This window comes from Salvelinus namaycush, unplaced genomic scaffold (genome assembly GCF_016432855.1).
Source record: "Salvelinus namaycush isolate Seneca unplaced genomic scaffold, SaNama_1.0 Scaffold87, whole genome shotgun sequence".
NCBI lineage: Eukaryota > Metazoa > Chordata > Actinopteri > Salmoniformes > Salmonidae > Salvelinus > Salvelinus namaycush.
In genome coordinates this window covers 193,727-217,166 of record NW_024061608.1, presented here as the reverse complement: position 1 = coordinate 217,166, position 23,440 = coordinate 193,727, and the positions used below count along the sequence as shown (strand labels likewise).

The window sequence follows — 23,440 nt, the reverse complement described above, 5'->3', positions numbered from 1 at the left end:
TTGTCCCAGACCTGCTGTTTTCAACTCTCTAGAGACAGCAGAAGCGGTAGAGATACTCTGAATGATCGGCTATGAAAAGCCAAATTACATTTACTCCTGAGGTGCTGACCTGTTTCACCCTCTACAACAACTGTGATTATTATTATCTGACCCTGCTGGTCATCTATGAACTTTTGAACATCTTGCCCATGTTCTGTTATAATCTCCACCCGGCACAGCCAGAAGAGGACTGGCCACCCCTCATAGCCTGGTTCCTCTCTAGGTTTCTTCCTAGGTTTTGGCCTTCCTAGGGAGTTTGTCCTAGCTACCGTGCTTCTACACCTGCATTGCTTGCTGTTTGGGGTTTTAGGCTGGGTTTCTGTACAGCACTTTGTGACATCAGTTGATGTAAGAAGGGCTTTATAAATACATTTGATTGATTGACAGTGATGAGCTTTGAGTGCACTATGGTGTTGAACGCTGAGCTGTAGTCAATGAATAGCATTCTCACATAGGTGTTCCTTTTGTCCAGGTGTGAAAGGGCAGTGTGGAGTGCCATAGAGATTGCATCATCTGTGGATCTGTTGGGGCGGTATGCAAATTGGAGTAGGTTTAGGGTTTCTAGGATAATGGTATTGATGTGAGCCATGACCAGCCTTTCAAAAACACAGACGTGAGTGCTACGGGTCGGTAGTTATTTAGGCAGGTTACCTTAGTCTTCTTGGGCACAGGGACTATGGTGCAATGCTTGAAACATGTTGGTATTACAGACTCAGACAGGGAGAGGTTGAAAATGTCAGTGAAGATGCTTGCCAGTTGGTCAGCGCATGCTCGGGTACACATCCTGGTAATCCGTCTGACCCTGCGGCCTTGTGAATATTGACCCTTTTAAAGGCCTTACTCTCATCATCTGCAGAGAATGTGATCACACAGTTGTCCGAAACAGCTGGTGCTCTCATGCATGCCTCAGTGTTACTTGCCTCAAAGCGAGAATAGAAGTAATTTAGCGCTTGTCTGGTAGGCTTGTGTCACTGGGCTGCTCTCGGCTGTGCTTCCCTCTGTAGTCTGTAGTAGTTTGAATGCCCTGCCACATCCGACCAGCATCGGAGCTGGTGTAGTATGATGTGATCTTTGTCCTGTATTGATGCTTTGCCTGGTTGATGGTTCGTCGGAGGGCATAGCGGGATTTCTTATAAGCTTCCAGGTTAGAGTCCCGCTCCTTGAAAGCGGCAGCTCTACCCTTTTAGCTAAGGTTGGATTTTGCCTGTAATCCATGACTTCTGGTTGGGTTATGTACGTATAGTCACTGTGGGGATGACGTCATCGATGCACTTATTGATGAAGCCAGTGACTGATGTGGTGTAATCCTCAATGCCATCGGAAGAATCCCGGAAAATATTCCAGTCTGTGCTAGCAAAACAGTCCTGTAGTTTAGCATCTGCCTCATCTGACCACTTTTTTATTGATCTAGTCACTGGTGCTTCCTGCTTTAATTGTTGCTTGTAAGCAGGAATCCGGAGGATAGAAATAAGGTCAGATTAGCCAAATGGAGAGCGAGGGAGAGCTTTGTATGCATCTTTGAATATGGAGTACAGGTGGTCCAGAGTTTCTTTTCCTCTGGTTGCACATTTAACATGTTGATAGAGAGAGAGACAATACATTCCTGATCAGGTCACTTGGTTAGGAAAAACCCCTGACCCAACACACTGTGTCCCGACACACTGGGTCCCAACCCACTGGCTCCAACCTCCTGGATCCAACCCTCTGGATCCAATCTCCATCTCTTCATTACTTGGTTATGAAAACCCCCTGGTCCCAACACACTGGTCCCAACCCCCTGGTCCCAACCCCCTGGTCCCAACCCCCTGGTCCCAACACACTGGTCCCAACCCCCTGGTCCCAACCCCCTGGTCCCAACCCCCTGGTCCCAACCCCCTGGTCCCAACACACTGGTCCCAACACACTGGTCCCAACACACTGGTCCCAACACACTTGTCCCAACCCACTGGTCCCAACCCCCTGGCCCAACCTCCATCTCTTCATTACTTGGTTATGAAAACCCCCTGGTCCCAACCCCCTGGCCCCAATCCCCTGGTCCCAACCCACTGGTCCCAACCCACTGATCCAACCTCCATCTCTTCATTACTTGAAGGAAATCATTCTCGAACACACTAGAGCTCTGTCTTTTCGTGGAGTTGTAATTGAACAGTGACTACACAGTTGAATGTGGGGAGGTGTATGTATGCATTGACTCACATCCACCCCAAGGTCCAGGAGGTACTTGACCATGCTGATCATGCCGCTGGAGGCTGCAGAGTGGAGAGGGGTGTAGGCCCTCTTGTCTTTACAGGACACCTCTGATCCATGAGAGGCCAGCAGTTTCACCACCTCAATGTGCCCTATGGGGGGGAAAAGAGAGACAAAGAGAGAAACAGAGATGGAGAGAGAGACAGACAGATGGAGAGAGACAGAGAGATAGGCAGAGATATAGAGGGAGAGAGAGGTTAGTTTACAGTGGTACACAGCACCATTAGCAATACCTACATCGTGTTAGTACAATTGAAAACCTACATCTTATCAACATACTCAGTCCATCATTCTGACATAATAACACACTAGAGGTGGACCATACAGCTGAGCTGTGAGTCTAACACACAGCCAATTCATTCACTCACTGGGATAAGGACATTAGTCAGAATGTATATGTGTGGTCAACTCATTACCCATGTAAGCAGCCCAGTGGATTGCTCGGCGGTCCTTCTTCTCAAAAGCATTCATGTTGGCTCCTCTGGAGAGAAGCAGCATCACCATCTAACAGGAAAAGGAGAGAGAAACAAAACACAGGCTGAGGAAAACTAAAGCAAGATCTGCTCAAATCTGGCGTCAAAGCCTCTCTTGAACAAACTCAAGCATACAACTAGGGCTGTGACGGTCATGGGACTTCCGGTGTCGGTGATTGACGTGTGGTGTGTACACAGTCATCGACATAACTGACAGCCCTATAAAGCATTCAATGCATCTTCACATTTACAGACTTTAGTAAGATAGCTGACTATTGCTAATGTGATTAGTAAATTGAATAGTCATCATTTAGGCTAATAATATAACTCAATCACTGTTCGCAAAAAAACGGCTGTTCAATGCAGCGCGTGGTGGAGTAAGGCTAGGCTAGGCTATGTCAGATATGTTTCTCTTTACAGGATTTTTTTTTTCCCTTGTTAAAATATTTTTTATCATGCAATTCTACTACACTTTATATGACTATAGAGATTAGCAGAATCTTGTTCAATATGACTTTCAAGTGGCACTGACTCAGGGATAAAGAAAGTGAATATGCACACTCACCGGGGATATAGCCAATGGCAAAAATACTGTTCGCTCAATTAAGTTGAGAATTTTGATAACTAAAAGACAGATTAGTCTTTTCATTGTCTTCTCTTTGAAGCAATAACCAATTGCTTTCCAAACTATGTTAGCCTGAGATAGTGTTCAGTCTTTCGTGAGATGCACTGTCAGGCTCATGTAAGAAGTCATATTTACACTTGACCACGTCTGTGATCAGTGCAAAAAAAATGGACGTCCTTTAGCTCTGTCCGAATCTCCCACTTCACCTTGAAAAAGAAAGGTTTGGGAAACCCTGCTTTAACAGGCTAAAACTATTTTAAACCGGTCTTATTTTGAGACTAAGCCTACTCCAGCCTATAAGAACGAGGAGGAATGTCATAAAGTAAGTAGAACCAGATCATGAACTACAGTACTGTAAAGTGACAGATACTGAACAAGGTGCATACGGCTGATGGAAGGAGGCATCTGTTCTTAAATTGCTGGAGCACAGAAAGGATGTGTCCAGAACACATCCTACCTTTCCCAATGATGAGTAAAGACCGCTTGGCCTACCTTTCCCAATGATGAGTAAAGACCGTTTGGCCTACCTTTCCCAATGATGAGTAAAGACCGTTTGGCCTACCTTTCCCAATGATAAGTAAAGACCGTTTGGCCTACCTTTCCCAATGATGAGTAAAGGACGTTTGGCCTACCTTTCCCAATGATAAGTAAAGACCGTTTGGCCTACCTTTCCCAATGATGAGTAAAGGACGTTTGGCCTACCTTTCCCAATGATAAGTAAAGGACGTTTGGCCTACCTTTCCCAGTGATGAGTAAAGGCCGTTTGGCCTACCTTTCCCAATGATAAGTAAAGGACGTTTGGCCTACCTTTCCCAATGATGAGTAAAGGCCGTTTGGCCTACCTTTCCCAATGATAAGTAAAGGATGTTTGGCCTACCTTTCCCAATGATAAGTAAAGGCCGTTTGGCCTACCTTTCCCAATGATAAGTAAAGGACGTTTGGCCTACCTTTCCCAATGATGAGTAAAGGCCGTTTGGCCTACCTTTCCCAATGATAAGTAAAGGACGTTTGGCCTACCTTTCCCAATGATGAGTAAAGGCCGTTTGGCCTACCTTTCCCAATGATAAGTAAAGGATGCTTGGCCTACCTTTCCCAATGATAAGTAAAGGCCGTTTGGCTTACCTTTCCCAATGATAAGTAAAGGCCGTTTGGCCTACCTTTCCCAATGATGAGTAAAGGCCGTTTGGCCTACCTTTCCCAATGATAAGTAAAAGCCGTTTGGCCTACCTTTCCCTATGATGAGTAAACTTGAGTGTATGCATTATAGATATGGGCTTCATAGAAAGTGTTACAAAGTGTTCTCTGTTCATCTTATCCATCCAGGTTCTGCCGGGGTAGGCCGTCATTGTAAATAATAATTTGTTCTTAACTGACTTGCCTAGTTAAATGAAGGATAAATAAAATAAAACATATATGAAGTGCTTCACTATAAATACATTTGACTATGTGGTTTGAAGTACTTTACCATTATCTTGCACAAACAGTAAGACTACTATAGACAGAAATCAATGCAGTAATGTTTTATTAAATAAAGGCTCTGATTAAAATAGTAATAAAATCAGGCATTTGGCTAATTCTTCTTCCCAAAAGCTCCTCTGAATGGTTTGGAGACGGCTCTGGAGATAGCTCGTAACACCCTGACTAAGAGAGGGCGTTTACGGGACTGGCACTCCTGGGGAGCAGGGGCCAGTGTGGTTGTCAGGTCCTCCTTGGGTGGGGAAGTGGATGGAACCTCTGGAACCTCACACTCAGCATCTGTGATAAGAATATTTCATAATCAGAAAATGAACGTGTGTGTTTGTCTGTCCGTCTGCCTGTCTATCCGTCTGTCTGTCTGCCTGTCTGTCCACCTGTATCTGTAGTCACTGTTTTAACAAGCTGGCCATAGGGTGATACATCAATATGACATTATCGATGCTTATCACTTACTCTGTGAAATATGAGTCTCTCTGAGACGTTTGGTAGGCAGCGCATCCTGTTCAGGGTGGCTCTTCGGTTCCCCTTTTGTCTTGAACAGCTGTTGACAAAACACATCAGGACAACTGAGCCTGTGTAAAATATATGGTATGCATCCCAAAAGGCACCCTATTGGCTACGTAAGGCACTACCTTTGACAAGGGCCCATAGAGCTCTGGTCAAAAGTAGTGCACTATATAGGGAATAGGGTGCCATTTGGGACACAGACATTGACTCTCTCCCGTGTGTATTAGGATTGTATTACAGCGGCCTCACTCAACCTCCTAAAGACAATGACAACAGCATTGTTCTAATGCTGAGAGACAATAGGGGTGTAGTGAATCTGTAGGGTACATTTCAGCCCCAGAGCCCCCTACCTTCATCCTGATCTTTGGAATCTTGCCAATTTTGGGTAGGAAGCGCCACTTCCTGTTCTTCTTAGTCTTTTCCCCTCTGGCAGAGGGAAGGCGGGCCATGCCGTCAGCCTTTACATCAGCCGGGCTAAGGCCCCTGGCAGGGAATTCCTCAGTAGCATTAAGGTCAGCCACAACGCCATGAGTGATGTCACTTGCGGCATTGCTGGTGTCTAAGTAAGAAGAGCAAGCTGGTGTGACTGACCTGGGTACAATAACTGGGAGAAGAGGACGCAACAATGGAAAGCAGTCACTGCGTTCCAAAAGACATTCTCTTCCCTTTATAGTGCACTACTTTTGAACAGGGCCCATAGGGTCTGGCTCGGGTCAAAAGTAGTGCACTAAACATGGAAGGTGCCATTTTGGACGCATCCAGCAAAGTTCACATCATAAAACGCAATGTATTGAGCATCATGTTACAATGAAGTCCTATGCAGATGAAAATAGGAACTTTCACTTACCACCCTCCATTGCAGACTTGGACAGATCAGTCAGGCTGTCCATCACCATGTTTGTCATCAACTTGATGACCTGATCCAAAACCCTGTCAGCAGTGGGTGGCATAGGCCTACCCAAACACTGCCCCAGGAGTCTGCTAACAGAAGTGTGGGCAAAGCTGTAAACGAGCTCTGACGCATCGTCCTTTGACAGCTTCCTCAGTGCTGGCTTTGGCAGCGCTGGTTGAGAGAGGCTTCTGTGGCCAGTCATGGATTGAAGCTGGCGGCTTATGGTTATCTCCTGAATGAGACCATGGACCTTTGCGATCAGGTTGCCAGACGCATCTTGAAGGGCTTCAATTGACAGAAGCCTATCCAGATTTTCTTCTGCTGAAGTCAATTCTGGGTCATCTGCCTTCAATGTGTCCATTATAGTTTTCACTATGATACCGGTGTCAGATATGTTCATTTCTTGTTGGCTCACAAGCGCTGACTGTGAACCTGTCTTGTCCATTGCGTTAGAGGTATGGCATTCTGTCCTTGTGATCTCATCGGCAGCGCTCATGTCAGGCAACAGGTCAAGGCTCTCCAGTAGAGAGTCTAACATGTTAGTGGCTATCAGACACTCCTCACTTGCATTCTTACCAACAGATGAACTCTCAGAGTTGGCCAATCTGCACTTGATCACATTTAGGATCAAGCTGAGCGTCTTCTTTGCAGTTTTGCTAAAGCCTTCTTGGCTGACTGCCACTGTTCCGTCTTGTAGAGCCACAAGAGGTTCACAACTTTCACTCAATCCACTACCATGGAGAGGAGAGGCTCTCTTCAAACTGGTGTCGCTCACAACTGACATACTCCTGGTGGGCAGACTGACATCCTCACTGCATGTGTCAATTACATGGTGGTCTGTGGAGGAGCCACTCGAAGACACAAGGGCTTTAAACCTTTTAGTCAAACTGACTTTTGAAAATGGCTTCTCATTTCTCACAGACGGAGGGCGGCTCCTGTCCTTAACAAGAGCAGTGTCAGGGGACTTCGAGCATCTGAGTGTCTCCACAGGGGTGGAGTCCAGCACATCTTTGGCTGTGGTGACTGACACGGGTGGAAAAGACAAAAAGACGTTCAGTCTATCCTTTACTCTGTGGTACATGATTTGAGCAGCAAAAAATGAGTTGTCAAAGACAACTCTGGGATTGAGTTGGGACTGCAGCTTTTTCTCTCCTAGTGGGAAGAAGTCTGCGTCCTCCACTGTGTACTGGGATACACTTTCAAGGTCTTGCATGACCATATTCAATATATCTTCAGTTGTAGAAACCACATGGTGTGAGAAGGTGATGCTAGGCATGCTCTGTGGCAAAGAACAGTTGGCTTCGCTAGCAGCTCTGAGAATGGCCTCACGCACAATCTGTTTGGCCTTAGCTCGGAACTCAGCACTGTGAAAGCTCTGGATGGAAATGTTAGAGGTTCTGCTGGCTGCACTACGAGATCGCGTGAGCGTGGCAATCTCAGCTGACGCCACGTCACTCGAAATGCTGAGGTCCTCCAATTTCGAAATGATCGTGTCCAACTTCTGGTTGAAGTCGAAGGACGCATTTGACGTGTTCTCCCCAACGGAAGCGAAGCGGTCTTCCTTTGAAGTCTCCAACCTCAGCACCGAGATCACCTGTTTGATGACCCCTTTAGTGCAGGTGTCGAGGGTGAACTGGTGGGCTGAGGCTGAGGACATAGAAGAGGTATTACTGTCTGTCTTCTGTACAGGAGATACCTCCACAGTGGTCTCAGTTACAAGTAGTCCAGTGTCATAGAGCTCAATTTGCACAGGAGTATTTTTTCCCTCAGTGAGAAGGTGAGAGGTGAAAAGCTTCCTCAGTTTGTCCAGGGTTTTGGTATAAATCTTCTGGGAACCTGAACTCACTTCCACCCAGAACATTTTGCGACCTGATTTCGTACGCATGGAGGCCTTATTGACCTCAAATACCTCATGCAGGTCGGAAATAATTCCACCAAATAGATCAGAGGATGCTTCCTCAATATTTTCCGCGGAAACACAGACAGACAGAACTTCCGACAGTTTCCCACAAGTGTCGGTTTTATCCAGCACGCCAGTATATGTCACAGCTGCATCCTGAATAACCTGAGTGATGCATTGTTCAGCTTTGATGATATACTCCTCCACTGGTTGACCATGGAGGATGTCAACTTTATCACAAGGGAGCACCTTCTGAATACTCACATTCTCCTCTGATGGGCGTGGACTGTTGAAGATAATGCTCTCAGTGACCATGTTAGAGGAGGCGAGAGATGAGTCGAGAAGCAAAGACCTGTATATTATCGAGGTGGACATCTCTGGGTGCTTTATCATAGCAGCCTCCTCCAAAATGGCCGACGGGCCCTGGAGGACGTCAGAGATATCCATGTCCTCAATGGTCTCTACCAGAGACGATAGTAGGTCTCTGGCTGACAGGTTGGTAGGTCTCTGGCTCTCGAGCTCCGTTTTGATTGCTTGACAGACAGTTGCTGCAGCAACAGCAGAGCTACAACACAACTGCTTCAAGGTGGAGTCAGAAATAGATGATGACAGATCTGTCATGGACATGGTGGAGAGTTGACTCTCAGAGACAAAGGGTCTGAGTTTGACAGACACCTGTCTGACCAAGTCCCCAGCAAGAGCTCTCATGTCTATTGCTCCACTAGCTGAGTTGTAGGAGCAGGCACTCTGTGGCCTTGACGGGCTCCTGCTATCCAAAAATCCTGTTATCCCAAAAACCTCAAGTACAAGATCCACAACATCGGATGACACTTCTGTCATTCTGTTGTTGGACAGAAATTGACTTGGATGAATGGTGCCTGCATTCAGAGTCCAGTCGCAAATAGAGTTGTCGGACTGACTCTGGACTAGTGGAACTAGACAGGTTTCACTTGGACCTTGACCAAAGAGTTCTGCCATTTTGAGCAGAACTGATCTTAAGACCTTTGACTTGGAAATGTTCAGCAGTGGGTCGTTGTTGGACAGTCTGGTGGACGGTCTACTAGCCGATCTCTGAACAACTAGGCTTTGTACTTCTGCCGAAATGGCAGTGAGAAAATAGGTCAAGGGGCTGGTCGCTCACCCCTTGTTTCCTCCGTTGGCTTTAGCCTTGAAGATGCTATCTATGATGATGACTATAACCTGTCCAGCCAGAGGACCCAATATGGCCTCAAGGTCCCTCTCTAACTCAAGGGGAGACTTGTGGCCATGCGCAATATGCTCTATGGCATGGGAATACATCTTAGCAGACACCATGCTTAGCATCTCTTGGGCAAACTGCTGACTTGCTGAGTAACTACCAGACAGCGGACCTAGAGTTCCCTGACTGAGACTTCGCATTAGCTCAGCCAATCTGGAGTTGAGAAGGTTCATAACCAACTCTACAATACCCATCATAAACCTGGTGTCCGTTGGTATTTTGACAGGTCTGTATTTCTCCCGTCTACTCCAACTGGACGACAGTACGATGTCACTCTGCGACTGGCCGCTCTGGACCATGTTGAAGACAGAATCCTCAGAGATTCCAAACACAGATCTCAGTGGTGCTGAGTGGGGTCTGTGTCTCATCTCTCTATCACCACCCTCAGGTGAGGAGACATATCGCTCTTCATCCTCACTCAGCAAGGAAGTCATGGACCTGCAGAATGCACAACAGAAATGAATAGTACATGGTAACAAAATACAAAATATGATCCAAGAATTTGGAAGTATCTAAGTAGTATTTCTCACTAAGTGGATCTGGAATGGATATTTGTACTTATAACAAGGGACATGGGAATAATGTTTTTAGAAAGACCTACAAGAAGAGGAGGGGAAAGGGGTAAGTACCTATGAGAGGAGGGGATAGGGGTAAGTACCTGTGAGAGGAGGGGATAGGGGTAGGTACCTGTGAAAGGAGGGGCTAGGGGTAGGTACCTGTGAAAAGAGGGGCTAGGGGTAGGTACCTGTGAGAGGAGGGGATAGGGGTAGGTACCTGTGAGAGGAGGGGATAGGGGTAGCTACCTGTGAGAGGAGGGGAAATGGGTAGATACCTGTGAGAGGAGGGGAAAGGGGTAGGTACCTGTGAGAGGAGGGAAAAGGGGTAGGTACCTGTGAGAGGAGGGGATAGGGGTAGGTACCTGTGAGAGGAGGGGATAGGGGTAGGTACCTGTGAGAGGAGGGGATAGGGGTAGCTACCTGTGAGAGGAGGGGATAGGGGTAGGTACCTGTGAGAGGAGGGAAAAGGGGTAGGTACCTGTGAGAGGAGGGAAAAGGGGTAGGTACCTATGAGAGAAGATGATAGGGGTAAGTACCTGTGAGAGGAGGGGATAGGGTTAGGTACCTATGAGAGGAGGGGATAGGGGTAAGTACCTATGAGAGGAGGGGATAGGGGTAAGTACCTATGAGAGGAGGGGATAGGGTTAGGTACCTATGAGAGGAGGGGATAGGGGTAGGTACCTATGAGAGGAGGGGATAGGGTTAGGTACCTATGAGAGGAGGGGATAGGGGTAGGTACCTGTGAGAGGAGGGGATAGGGTTAGGTACCTATGAGAGGAGGGGATAGGGGTAGGTACCTATGAGAGGAGGGGATAGGGGTAGGTACCTATGAGAGGAGGGGATAGGGTTAGGTACCTATGAGAGGAGGGGATAGAGGTAGGTACCTATGAGAGAAGGGGATAGGGGTAAGTACCTGTGAGAGGAGGGGATAGGGTTAGGTACCTATGAGAGGAGGGGATAGGGGTAGGTACCTATGAGAGGAGGGGAAAGGGGTGGGAGTTCGTGTGCTGCAAGTGGTTCTAGAACTGGTGCGCCTACTGGGTCCTCCACTAAAGCTGAATCTGACGCTGCGGCCAAGAGAAGTCACTTCTCTTGCCTCATTACTTCCTGATCCAGAAGAGCTTGACGAATCAGAGAGCTCTATCTGCATGGTGAGGTCAAGGGCGGGAATAACCACAGTGGATGTAGACTCCATCACCCAATTTGTGATATCCATGCACCTGGCACTAAACTCATGTCTGCTCATCTGAAATGTTAAAAGACCATACAGAGTTAGTTTGTTAACGGAGCTGCACTGCTGCACCATGTGTTCACTCAAGCTAGTCAATTAAAGCAGTGGTTCAGGATGTTCCACAATGCTGGAAAGGGGGGCCTGAGTGAAAAAGTTTGGGAACCTCTGAATTAAAGGTCCTGCACGATTTCCACCAATAAGAGTTTGGAATGTTTGGTCCATCTTACCAACATGAACTACTTTAGAAGTGACTATAACTCACCCCGGCACGCATATTCTCACTCAGCAGATTCCAATGGCTGAAAAGTAAATAAATAAAGGTACGCAATTAAACTACATGACATTACCTCTATTCTCTTAGATTACGTTATGGATGGACCTCTATGGAACTAGGCCACATCCAAACATCCATGATTGGTCATTTGGTCAGTTGAGTCCCTTGTATTTGCCCGAGACTCATCACCTCCTTCTCAAAACCCATTGGACGAGAAGGTCAAAAGGGAGGGCTTTCTCATCCAATGGGTTTTGAGAAGGAGGCGAGAAGAGAGGACGTGAGGAGTATGCAATTGAGATTGTCCCTATGGGTGCGTCCCAAATGGCCCCTATTCCTTAAATACTGAACTATTGTTGACCAAGGCTCTAATAGGGAACATATCTAGGGGATGCATGGGGAAGCCAAAGAGCAACTTACCCATCCTTCATGTCCTGCACAAAGGTGTGTAGGTCTGGGTAGCTTCTCTTTCCCCTGCTGAGGGTGAGGCTGGTCTGGGAGGCTGCAGCCTTGCGGGTCACGCTAGTGAAGGTCACCACTGCAGCCTGATGGGGACGACAGAAAGCAGACTTAGGCTGGAATTCAATCAAATTCGCCATAGCACTGTTAATGCAATGTCTGTTTACGAACTACTGTCTGCATGCACAAACAGAAATGTACACACACACTGTTATCTGGAAGCATTTACCTTTGCCACTCGTTCAGTCTCCTGGGATTGAGATGTCCCGGCTGTTTGTAGATCATCACTCTCCTGCATCACACTCTCTCCTTCGACCTCCAGTGTCAGAGTTGATGTGGCTGTCTTCAGATCAACCTGCTTCAACTCACTCTCACCTTTGGCCTCCTAGATTAGAAGACCTTTACTAGCTCAAGCTTTGAAAATTCATTTGTCATTTTAATCTTCAATGCGTCATTAAAACACAAAACATCATACCTCCTGTGACTGAGATGGGATGAAAACGGCCTGGTCCAACTCACTCTCTCCTTCAACCTCCTGTGACTGAGATGGGATGGCAACGGCCTCGTCCAACTCACCCACTCCTTCAACCTTCTGTGACTGAGGTGGGATGACAACGGCCTCGTCCAACTCACTCTCTCCTTCAACCTCCTGTGACTGAGGTGGGATGACAGCGGCCTCGTCCAACTCACTCTCTCCTTCAACCTCCTGTGACTGAGATGGGATGACAACGGCCTCGTCCAACTCACTCTCTCCTTCAACCTTCTGTGACTGAGGTGGGATGGCAACGGCCTCGTCCAACTCACTCTCTCCTTCAACCTCCTGTGACTGAGGTGGGATGACAACAGTCTCGTCCAACTCAATCTCTCCTTCAACCTTCTGTGACTGAGATGGGATGACAACGGCCTCGTCCAACTCACTCTCTCCTTCAACCTCCTGTGACTGAGACGTGCCATCTGTCTTCAGATCAGCCTCCTGCATCTCAATCTCTCCTTCAGCCTCTAGTGACAGAGTTTGGATATCTGTCTCTAGAACAGCCTCTTCCAACGTGGTCTGTCTCTCAACCTCTCTGTGATCTTTATCAGATCTAGATACAGAAAAAGGAATCTCTCTAAGGTCACTATAATGTGCTATAATGTGAGTGTGAGGATGTGTTCCAATTATAGAATTAGAATGAATCATTCTAGAATTAGAATAGAATCACTCGAATTATATGGTTCCAATACTCTGAGATGACTCGGCCTATCCAGAGGTATATACAGTATTTAGAGAATTTGGCAAACTTTTAGAAAGGACTCCATGTTAGCGCCTTTGAGCCTTTCATTTACCCAATAAGTCAATTATAAAATAGATGTTCAGTTACATATTATTGTTTAAAATGTCAATATTGCACATGGGGAGCCAGCTCTCATATGGATATCTTTGATTATACTGTGTCATATAATGTATACATATTGATGTAAATGCAACATAATGCAGATAGATGTCCCATCTCTCTAAATACATGGCTCTGGGCCTACCTCTCCATAGGACCTTTGACCTACTACAGAATCTGTATTTGTAGGCCTATGTGATCCTGTAACCAGTCACAAATGTGTCATTAGTGTAAATCACTTACCTGTCTTCCTTCATAACATCACCGTCATTGATGGGGTCATCCAGGTCTATGAGGGTGAGGTCATTCCCACTGACCTCTGACTCCTGAAAGACAGCACAAAGTCATGTTTGGATGTCACCTACTGTGTCGCCTTTAGCCGTGTTGAAAACAACTGGGAACTCTCTGACTTCCGACTTCAGTGCGTTCAAGACAATCGGGGTAAAAAACTAACTCCGACAGGGAAAAATTGTTTTCAACAGTCATCCAACTTGGATTTCCAAGTCAGAAGCAGCGCGGCTTGGCGTGTCATGTTTCGGAGGACTCCTGACTCGACCTTTACCTTTCCCGAGCCCGTTGGGAAGTTGCAGCGATGAGACTAGATCGTAACTACCAATTGGATATCACAAAAAAATTACTAAGAATTGAATTAAATAAAGTCGGAAACTCTGGCATCTTTTTAGAGCTCCAACTTTCCGACCTAAAGAACATGGAAGTCATGATTTGACCAAGATCACTTGCCTTGAAAGCACCATTAACCCAACACTCATTGTCACATCATAATGCATCATATGCATAGAAATAGAATCACCAGAACATCATGTCAGGTGTACAGTTCAGTTTACCAGTCAAATTGCCATGGTCAGAGGCTCTATCCTTTCTAGTGATTCTATTTCTACGGTCACATCATAATGCATCATATCTATGCTTGTGTCTGAAATAGCACCCTATTTCCAATATAGTGCACTTCTTTTGGCCGGAGCCCTATAGAGTGCCACAGTAATGAGTCAAAATCCCCATAAAACCTAGTAGTCAAACAGGGAAATGGTTCCAATTGTTTTTCCACCATACATTTTCCCCATAGTGGATTTTAGAAACACTTAAAATAAGGGCTGTGTTTCAGGTAGGCTTACCATTTTGATAACTGTGTAAATCTCTCTAGGACAAGGTGACTTTTATCAATGTATTCGCCTGTACTTACCCCCCCAAAATGAAATGCTAATTAGCTGATAATGTGGCTATCATAAAGAATTTCAAATGCCACGATGATCATGCTGATCGAGGCAAAGGTAAGAATCTCTTGACTAACTATCTAATGTTAGCTAAATGTAGTAATTAATAAATTGGCTACATTTCTTTAAATGGACAATTCTGTGAACTGTTTAGTGCAAGTTTTAAATTGACACAATACCTGTTAGCAAAGGTGTCAGCTAGAAATGACGTTTAGGAGCTTGCAGGGATTTGTAGTTTTGCATGTCTACTTTGATGCTAATTAGAAATTTCGAATCTGAGAGTAAATAGAGCCAAATGTATTGCTAAAAGTCACCTTGTCCATGAGAGCTTTACATGGTTATAAAAATGTCACACCACGGTAAACCCACATTAAACACAGCCCTTATTTTATGTGGAAAAACGATTGGAACCATTTCCCTCCCTGTTTGACCGCTAGGTTTTATGGGTATTATGACACCTCCACTGTGGGGCTATATAGACGGGTTGGTTGTTTAGCAACAACACTGGCAAGTAACTGTGGGTAAAATAGACAGGGTAAATAGACAGGGTTCGCTTAGAACGTTGACAACATGTAAACTATATTTAGTCTCTAAATGTTAATTGCAAACAAATACATTTGCATAATGAGCACTTGCTAGCTGAGGTTTAGAGTCATAACAAGATACACGCATTCCGGCCATTGATGAGCGCGCATGTTTTTCGTGACGTCAGCCAACCAGTGTATGGATCATGGTCAAAAGTAGTGCACTAGCCTACATAGGGAATAGGGTGCCATTTAGGACAGAAATGTGAAGGTGGTGTCATAATAACCTTTGACCCTAGTCCCCCATTTGACCCACAACAGATTCTACTGTACCTTTAGCCAACTCTCATGACTCCCTGGCCATAGACTTTGTAGTTTGATGTTACAGAATGAATAGAACATCATTTCATTTATTTAACAATATTTAATCCACAGTAATTAATATAAATGGGGATTTAAAAATAATTATAAACTGGGTGGATCGAGACCTGAATGCTGATTGGCTGAAAGCCGTGGTATATCAGACTACTGTATACCATGGGTATGACAAAACATGTATTTTTTACTGCTCTAATTATGTTGGTAACCAGTTTATAATAGCAATAAGGCACCTCGGGGATTCGTGAAATATGGGCTTTGTCCTAGCTTGCACTTCGGGTTGCGTCGTGCGTAAGAACAGCCCTAGCCGTGGTATATTGACCAAATACCACAACCCCTTGGGCCTTATTGCTTAAATAACATGCCTACCTTGAACTCTTTATTCTCCATGTCCTTGCAAAATCAGTACATTTCCTTGCCAAAATGCACGCTCCTCCAGCACTAGCGAGAATCACTGAACTGCTCCCGCGGTTTCTCATCAGTTTCAACGTTTATCAGTGATGACGTAACAATGCTGTACAGATTTGACGCACTTCCAATCTCGTGCTGATGCAACGCTCTGTGCGGTTGTAAATTCACGCATGGAAATCCTGCGAGTTGTAAACAAATGTAGGCTACGATTGCCCTTAAAAATGTAATGTTGTGGACGCAATGCAAAATGAAATAAAATAAATTACCCACACCGATAACCCAGAGTTCATCATTAAATAACATTGATTACTCATAAAATATACAGCAAACTTCAGATACTGAAAGAATTCATGGGAGTTTCGTGCTAGTTTCATCCGTTTAAAAGAATGATAATGACACGAAAAAACCTGTCAACCTCTTGTTGCTGATTTGGTGAACATAGCAAATGTATTGCACATATTTCCAGTTAAAATGATTTTCAAAAAGAGACAAAAACGGGGATTTGAACAAGGATTGAGTGGTTTCATTTTTTGAAGAAGTTAAAGCAAGCAAAACCTGTTAAAAAAACATTGATTATAAGACCAAAGACAAATAATATAGATATTTATTTTCCAGAAGAAGACAATCTAATTGCTGCTGTCCTACCATTGGTTTACAGTGTTTCTCCTCTCCAAGGGAGACATGTTTTCCACCTCACATGCCTCGGGATAGTATCAGTGCTTTTCACAAACGTTGTAGTACTTAGTGTGCATCATTGTTTTCGCTCATACAGGTGCCCCTACTCTCCTAACCACCCCTCAGTAACTAACGAAGGCATAAAATGATGACAAAACTATCACAAGAAAGAATACATTAACTAATCATTTACTTTCAAAAATACTTTCTAGAGGCCAAAGGACAGGTAGGTTTAATAACACAAATGTAATATGTCCCATCAAAAAGTCCTGTTGCTCACATACCGGTATGCAAAACCAGCATCCCAAATGGCACCCTATTTCCTTTAGAGTGCACTGCTTTTGACCAGACCACTATGGGCCCTGTTCAACAGTAGTTTACTATTCAGTATAGGGAATAGGGTTCCATTTGGGATCATCAAATCTTTACAATTACTCATGAGAGCAAGTACTACGATTTGTTGATTCCCACAGAGCTTAAGACATGAATGATTTTATTAAAATGTTTGTTCATAAAAAATGTATGATTTCCCCTCCTCCCACATGGATTACAGACAAGAGGCTAGGTGCGTTCTGACTGTCTTTGTGTGCGGATAAACAAGACAATCACTCTCATGAAAAATGCTTCTTCCACATCTATTGGTCCCTGTCTGTTTTGCTCTCAGTGAGGTGCTAAAATCCCCTTGGACTACAGGTTATTGCCATCATAAGGTGTGTGTCTGTCTGTTGGCCGGACACTTTCTACCGTTTAGGACCTTTGTGGGTAAAGGTAAAGATGGGGTATAGAAGCAGCAGTTCCTCTGAAGTCCAGTATCTGCTGGAAGGACACCTGGTGGTATGAGAGGATGAGTGTGGGCCAGCCAGCCTGTTGTGCCTCCCCCTCTCCCTCCCTCCTTTTCTCTCTCTCTCAGTCTGAGGGACTCTTAAGGCTCCTGTGCGGACTGTCTCGGTTCGTGCCCTCCCGAAGCTGGCTGTGGTGATTTAAGACACGCTATGTTAATGAGTGTATTTGTTTGTGGCCGCCTAGGAGGAAGGGAGGGGAGACATGAATGGATTTGAATAATTCATAATCAATTAAATAATAAGGAATCATAATAGATATATTTGGGCATAATTTATATTCCATGCTAGATGCCACACCAAAGCCATCCCTAGTAGTTCAATGGCCCCATCCCTAGATCAGAACAAGCCTCCCCCTCTCTTTCTGTGTGTGAGCGTGTACATCCAGCTCTCCTCACTACCCTTCTGTGTAGAGCTGTTCTGTGCCATTTGTCTTTGGCTTCTACGCTGGCTCCCTTGTTGAGCAGTGAGTACACACAGTCTGTGTGTCCGCTCAGCACCGACAGCATCAGAGGGGTTCTGATACACAAGACAACAGGTCATATTACAAACTGGTAATAACCAGGCTGAGTCCCAAAGGGCAACCTATTCCCTATATCGTACACTACTTTTGACCTGAGCCCACAGGGCTTTGGTTTAAAGTAGTGCACCACGTAAGGTATAGGTTGCCATTTGGGATGCATCCCTAGTGTCAAAATCTCTTTATTTCAGGAATTGTATCCAAAACCCAAATGACTTACTGTCTATTCCCGTCTTGAACGTCCACTGCACTCTGGAGGTCAGCATTTCCAATCAGCAAACGCAAACACTCCGAATGACCGTTGGTAGCTAGAGGAAGATAAACAGAGAGGATATAAGAATGTCAGATGATTGACCTTCAGTAGCTAGAGGAGGATAAACAGAGAGGATATAAGAATGTCAGATGATTGACCATTGGTAGCTAGAGGATAAACAGAGAGGATATAAGAATGTCAGATGATTGACCGTTGGTAGCTGGAGGAGGATAAACAGAGAGGATATAAGAATGTCAGATGATTGACCGTTGGTAGCTGGAGGAGGATAAACAGAGAGGATATAAGACTGTCAGATGATTGACCGTTGGTAGCTAGAGGATAAACAGAGAGGATATAAGAATGTCAGATGATTGACAGTTGGTAGCTGGAGGAGGATAAACAGAGAGGATATAAGAATGTGAGATGATTGACCGTTGGTAGCTAGAGGAGGATAAACAGAGAGGACATAAGAATGTCAGATGATTGACCGTTGGTAGCTAGAGGAGGATAAACAGAGAGGATATAAGAATGTCAGATGATTGACAGTTGGTAGCTAGAGGAGCATAAACAGAGAGGATATAAGAATGTGGGATGATTGACCGTTGGTAGCTAGAGGAGCATAAACAGAGAGGATATAAGAATGTGAGATGATTGACCCTTGGTAGCTGGAGGAGGATAAACAGAGAGGATATGAGCAGATTGCTGGATGACTATAACCTTCACATGAACAGACAGATTTGTAGAACAGTGGTGTTGGTAGATGACATCCTCATGATGTTAACACAGCAGATAATAAAGAATTTTGGGGCTGAGGCCATCGAAGCCTGTCACCTGCTAGCGGTGTACCTGGCTCTGGATAGAAGTCTCCCCTGTGCACTGATCTAGGATCAGCTTACCCTCCCTAGATCCTCAATCATTAGTGGAGAACATGACAAAAAATGACCTTAGATCAGTGTCTAGTGGGCATGTTCACACTATACCATGTAACATCCCTAGAGTGGACATTGTCGTCCTAGCAACATGACCAAACAAATGGCCATCTTGGTCAGGAAAACTTTTTAATTACAGAAGCTCTATGTGATATCCTATGTGTACCTGCAGCGTGAATGGGGGTCCTCTTCAGGGTGAAGTCTTTAACCAGGATGGAGGCTCCCTGGTTGATGAGGACGTCAACACACTCCACATGGCTTTTTAAGGCAGACAGGTACCTCACGTCTAGATCCAGCAGAGACTGAACCAGGACCTCCATAGCATGGTGGTGGCCGTGGTACGCCTGAATAGAAACACAAACACAGTCTCAAGCAAAGTCCAGTGGTACGCCTGAATAGATATACACTCTTAATATAATCAATGTCCTATAGTAGACCAGTGGTACGCCTGAACAGAAATACAGTGCTAGACCTCTAAAGTAGACCAGAGTCTTTCAATCGGGAGCCCATTTTTGCTCCCGCCCAGCATCAACATCTGAGGTCCCTGCCAAGCGTGGGATTGAGAAACAAACACTCTACTTCTCCTCTGAGGTTGATTAACTCAAATGGCAAAATAAGGAAACCATCATCACTCTGTAGAATATGCATGTATTTCACACTAATCAGGAATAGATAGGAATTTGGTGTGTGAGTCTGTCTGGACAGTCAACTTCCTGTGGAAAATCAACACCATGCCTGCATCCCAGATAGCACCCTATTCCCTATGTAGTTAACTACTTTTGATCAGGGCCTATAAGGATCTGGTCAAAAGTAGTGTACTAAATAGGGAATAGGGTGCCATTTGTAATATGGAGACCACTACAGGAGCAGGTAGGCTTTACTCACAGCGAGGTGTAGAGGGCTGATGGGAGCTCTGACATCAAAGTCGTTTAGCATGTCTGTCCCTGAGGTTTCAATTAGTTGAGGAAAGACAAGGACGGCCAGTTCAGACTTGTAACATATTTACTTGGAAGGTTAGTCTAGTAGCATGTGAAACATGGTAAATCTCAGTGACCAGCCCCTGCAGACATACTGGGGTGTTGCATCCATACCTTAAACAAGCAAGTGTGAGAAAGTTACCAACTGGCACTTACATCTAAAGGTGTTTCACTTGCAATCTGGAAAAAGAACAGCAAGAGTGACAATGCGTCCACGACAAACATGCAGCCACACCTTAAAACCTACTGTTGGGTTCTGAGAATATGAAATATACTAATTCATGTCACAGAGCTTAATGTACACTGCTCAAAAAAATAAAGGGAACACTTAAACACAATGTAACTCCAAGTCAATCACACTTCTGTGAAATCAAACTGTCCACTTAGGAAGCAACACTGACAATAAATTTCACATGCTGTTTTGCAAATGGAATAGACAAAAGGTGGAAATTATAGGCAATTAGCAAGACACCCCCAATAAAGGAGTGATTCTGCAGGTGGTGACCACAGACCACTTCTCAGTTCCTATGCTTCCTGGCTTTCCTGGCTGATGTTTTGGTCACTTTTGAATGCTGGCGGTGCTTTCACTCTAGTGGTAGCATGAGACGGAGTCTACAACCCACACAAGTGGCTCAGGTAGTGCAGCTCATCCAGGATGGCACATCAATGCGAGCTGTGGAAAGAAGGTTTGCTGTGTCTGTCAGCGTAGTGTCCAGAGCATGGAGGCGCTACCAGGAGACAGGCCAGTACATCAGGAGACGTGGAGGAGGCCGTAGGAGGGCAACAACCCAGCAGCAGGACTGCTACCTCCGCCTTTGTGCAAGGAGGAGCACTGCCAGAGCCCTGCAAAATGACCTCCAGCAGGCCATATTGGGGGTGTCTTGCTAATTGCCTATAATTTCCACCTTTTGTCTATTCCATTTGCACAACAGCATGTGAAATTTATTGTCAATCAGTGTTGCTTCCTAAGTGGACAGTTTGATTTCACAGAAGTGTGATTGACTTGGAGTTACATTGTGTTTAAGTGTTCCCTTTATTTTTTTGAGCAGTGTATAACGTTTACATTATGTCAGGATATGTTATTGTTAGCCATCTGGGATCCTCTGGGATTTTTTGTTTATTTCACCTTTATTTAACCAGGTAAGCTAGTTGAGAACAAGTTCTCATTTACAACTGCGACCTGGCCAAGAGAAAGCAAAGCAGTGCGACACAAACAACACAGAGTTACACATGGAATAAACAAGCGTACAGTCAATAACACAATAGAAAAAAAGAAAGTCTATACAGGTGTGCAAATGGCGTGAGGAGGTAAGGCAATAAATAGGCCATAGTTTCAAAGTAAGAAACATTTTGCAGACTAACACTGGAGTGATAGATGAGCAGATGATTATGAGCAGATGATGATGTGCAAGTAGTGATACTGGTGTGCAAAAGAGCAGAAAAGTAAATAAAAACAATATGGGGATGAGGTGGGTAGATTGGGGTGGGCTATTTACAGATGAACTATATATATGTCATGACTGTCCTGATCAGGTGTAACGTTCGTCTTGTGGTGAATGAACGGACCAAGGCGCAGCGGGTGATGAATACATACTGATTTATTAAATGAAAGACGAAACACTAAAATGAACACTAGAACAAACTACAAAACAATAAACGAAGGCAACAGACCTGAAACAAACGAACTTACATATAGACGAAGAACGCACGAACAGGAACAGACTACCTAAAATGAACGAACAAACGAAACAGTCCCATGTGGAATACACAGACACAGGAACAATCACCCACAAACAAACAGTGAGAACAACCTACCTTAATATGGTTCTCAATCAGAGGAAACGTCAAACACCTGCCTCTAATTGAGAACCATACCAGGCAACACATTAACCCAACATAGAAAACACATAACATAGACTACCCACCCCAACTCACGCCCTGACCAACTAAACACATACAAAACAACAGAAAACAGGTCAGGAATGTGACAGAACCCCCCCCCCTCAAGGTGCGAACTCCGGGCGCACCCCTAAAACTCAAGGGGAGGGTCTGGGTGGGCATCTGTCCGAGGTGGCGGCTCCGGCGGTGGACGAGGACACCACTCCACCATTGTCTTTGTCCCCCTCCTTAGCGTCCCTTGAGTGGCGACCCTCGCCCCCGACCATGGTCCAAGAACCCTCACCAAGGCCCCTCCTAAATAGAGGAGACAACTCAGGACAGAGAGGTAGCTCAGGACAGAGAGGTAGCTCAGAACAGAGAGGTAGCTCAGAACAGAGAGGTAGCTCAGGACAGAGAGGTAGCTCAGGACAGAGAGGTAGCTCCGGACAGAGAGATCGCTCCGGACAGAGAGGTAGCTTAGGACAGAGGGACAACTCTGGACTAATGGCAGCTCCGGACTGAATGGCAGCTCCGGACTGAGTGGCAGCTCCGGACTGAGTGGCAGCTCCGGACTGAAGGGCAGCTCATGACTGGAGGGCAGCTCATGACTGGAGGGCAGCTCATGACTGTAGGGCAGCTCATGACTGTAGGGCAGCTCATGACTGTAGGGCAGCTCATGACTGGAGGGCAGCTCATGACTGTAGGGCAGCTCATGACTGTAAGGCAGCTCATGACTGGAGGGCAGCTCTGGCAGCTCCTGACTGGCTGGCGGCTCTGGCAGCTCCTGACTGGCTGGCGGCTCTGGCAGCTCCTGACTGGCTGGCGGCTCTGGCAGCTCCTGACTGGCTGGCGGCTCTGGCAGCTCCTGACTGGCTGGCGGCTCTGGCAGCTCCTGACTGGCTGGCGGCTCTGGCAGCTCCTGACTGACGGACGGCTCTAGCGGCTCCTGACTGACGGACGGCTCTAATGGCTCGGGACAGACGGGCGGCTCTAATGGCTCGTGGCAGACGGGCGGCTCTAATGGCTCGTGGCAGACGGATGGCTCAGACGGCGCTGGGCAGATGGATGGCTCAGACGGCGCTGGGCAGACGGATGGCTCAGACGGCGCTGGGCAGACGGATGGCTCAGATGGCGCTGGGCAGACGGATGGCTCAGACGGCGCTGGACAGACGGATGGCTCAGACGGCGCTGGGCAGACAGATGGCTCAGACGGTGCTGGGCAGACGGATGGCTCAGACGGCGCTGGGCAGACAGATGGCTCAGACGGTGCTGGGCAGACGAGCAGTGCAGGCGGCGTTGGGCAGACGAGCAGTGCAGGCGGCGTTGGGCAGACGGCCGACTCTGACCTGCTGAGGCGCACAGTAGGCCTGGTGCGTGGTGCCGGAACTGGTGGTACCGGACTGGAGACACGCACCTCAAGGCTAGTGCGGGGAGCAGGAACAGGGCACACTGGACTCTCAAAGCGCACTATAGGCCTGGTGCGTGGTACCGGCACTGGTGGTACCGGGCTGAGGGC

At 46.1% G+C, this 23,440-nt stretch overlaps 2 protein-coding genes and 1 long non-coding RNA gene across 3 annotated transcripts; all 3 read right to left on the bottom strand.

The window, feature by feature from the left end:
• Window positions 1-4,889: 4,889 nt before the first annotated feature.
• Window positions 4,890-7,263, bottom strand: LOC120043111. Its single transcript, XM_038987834.1, has 4 exons — window positions 6,215-7,263; window positions 5,718-5,926; window positions 5,314-5,401; window positions 4,890-5,139 (listed from the first exon to the last, which is right to left on the bottom strand). The coding sequence occupies exons 1-4, from the start codon at window positions 7,041-7,043 to the stop codon at window positions 4,955-4,957; spliced, it is 1,311 nt and encodes a 436-aa protein (XP_038843762.1). The 5' UTR covers window positions 7,044-7,263; the 3' UTR covers window positions 4,890-4,954.
• A 2,033-nt stretch (window positions 7,264-9,296) lies between these two features.
• On the bottom strand, window positions 9,297-11,215 carry LOC120043101. The gene is made up of 2 exons (XM_038987824.1): window positions 10,946-11,215; window positions 9,297-9,855 (listed from the first exon to the last, which is right to left on the bottom strand). Exons 1-2 carry the CDS (start codon window positions 11,188-11,190, stop codon window positions 9,297-9,299), a joined length of 804 nt encoding a protein of 267 aa, XP_038843752.1. The 5' UTR covers window positions 11,191-11,215.
• Window positions 11,216-11,903: 688 nt separating this feature from the next.
• On the bottom strand, window positions 11,904-12,688 carry LOC120043100. The gene is made up of 3 exons (XR_005476312.1): window positions 12,639-12,688; window positions 12,165-12,320; window positions 11,904-12,021 (listed from the first exon to the last, which is right to left on the bottom strand). It is a non-coding gene; the product is annotated as an uncharacterized LOC120043100 (long non-coding RNA).
• Between the last annotated feature and the right edge of the window lie 10,752 nt (window positions 12,689-23,440).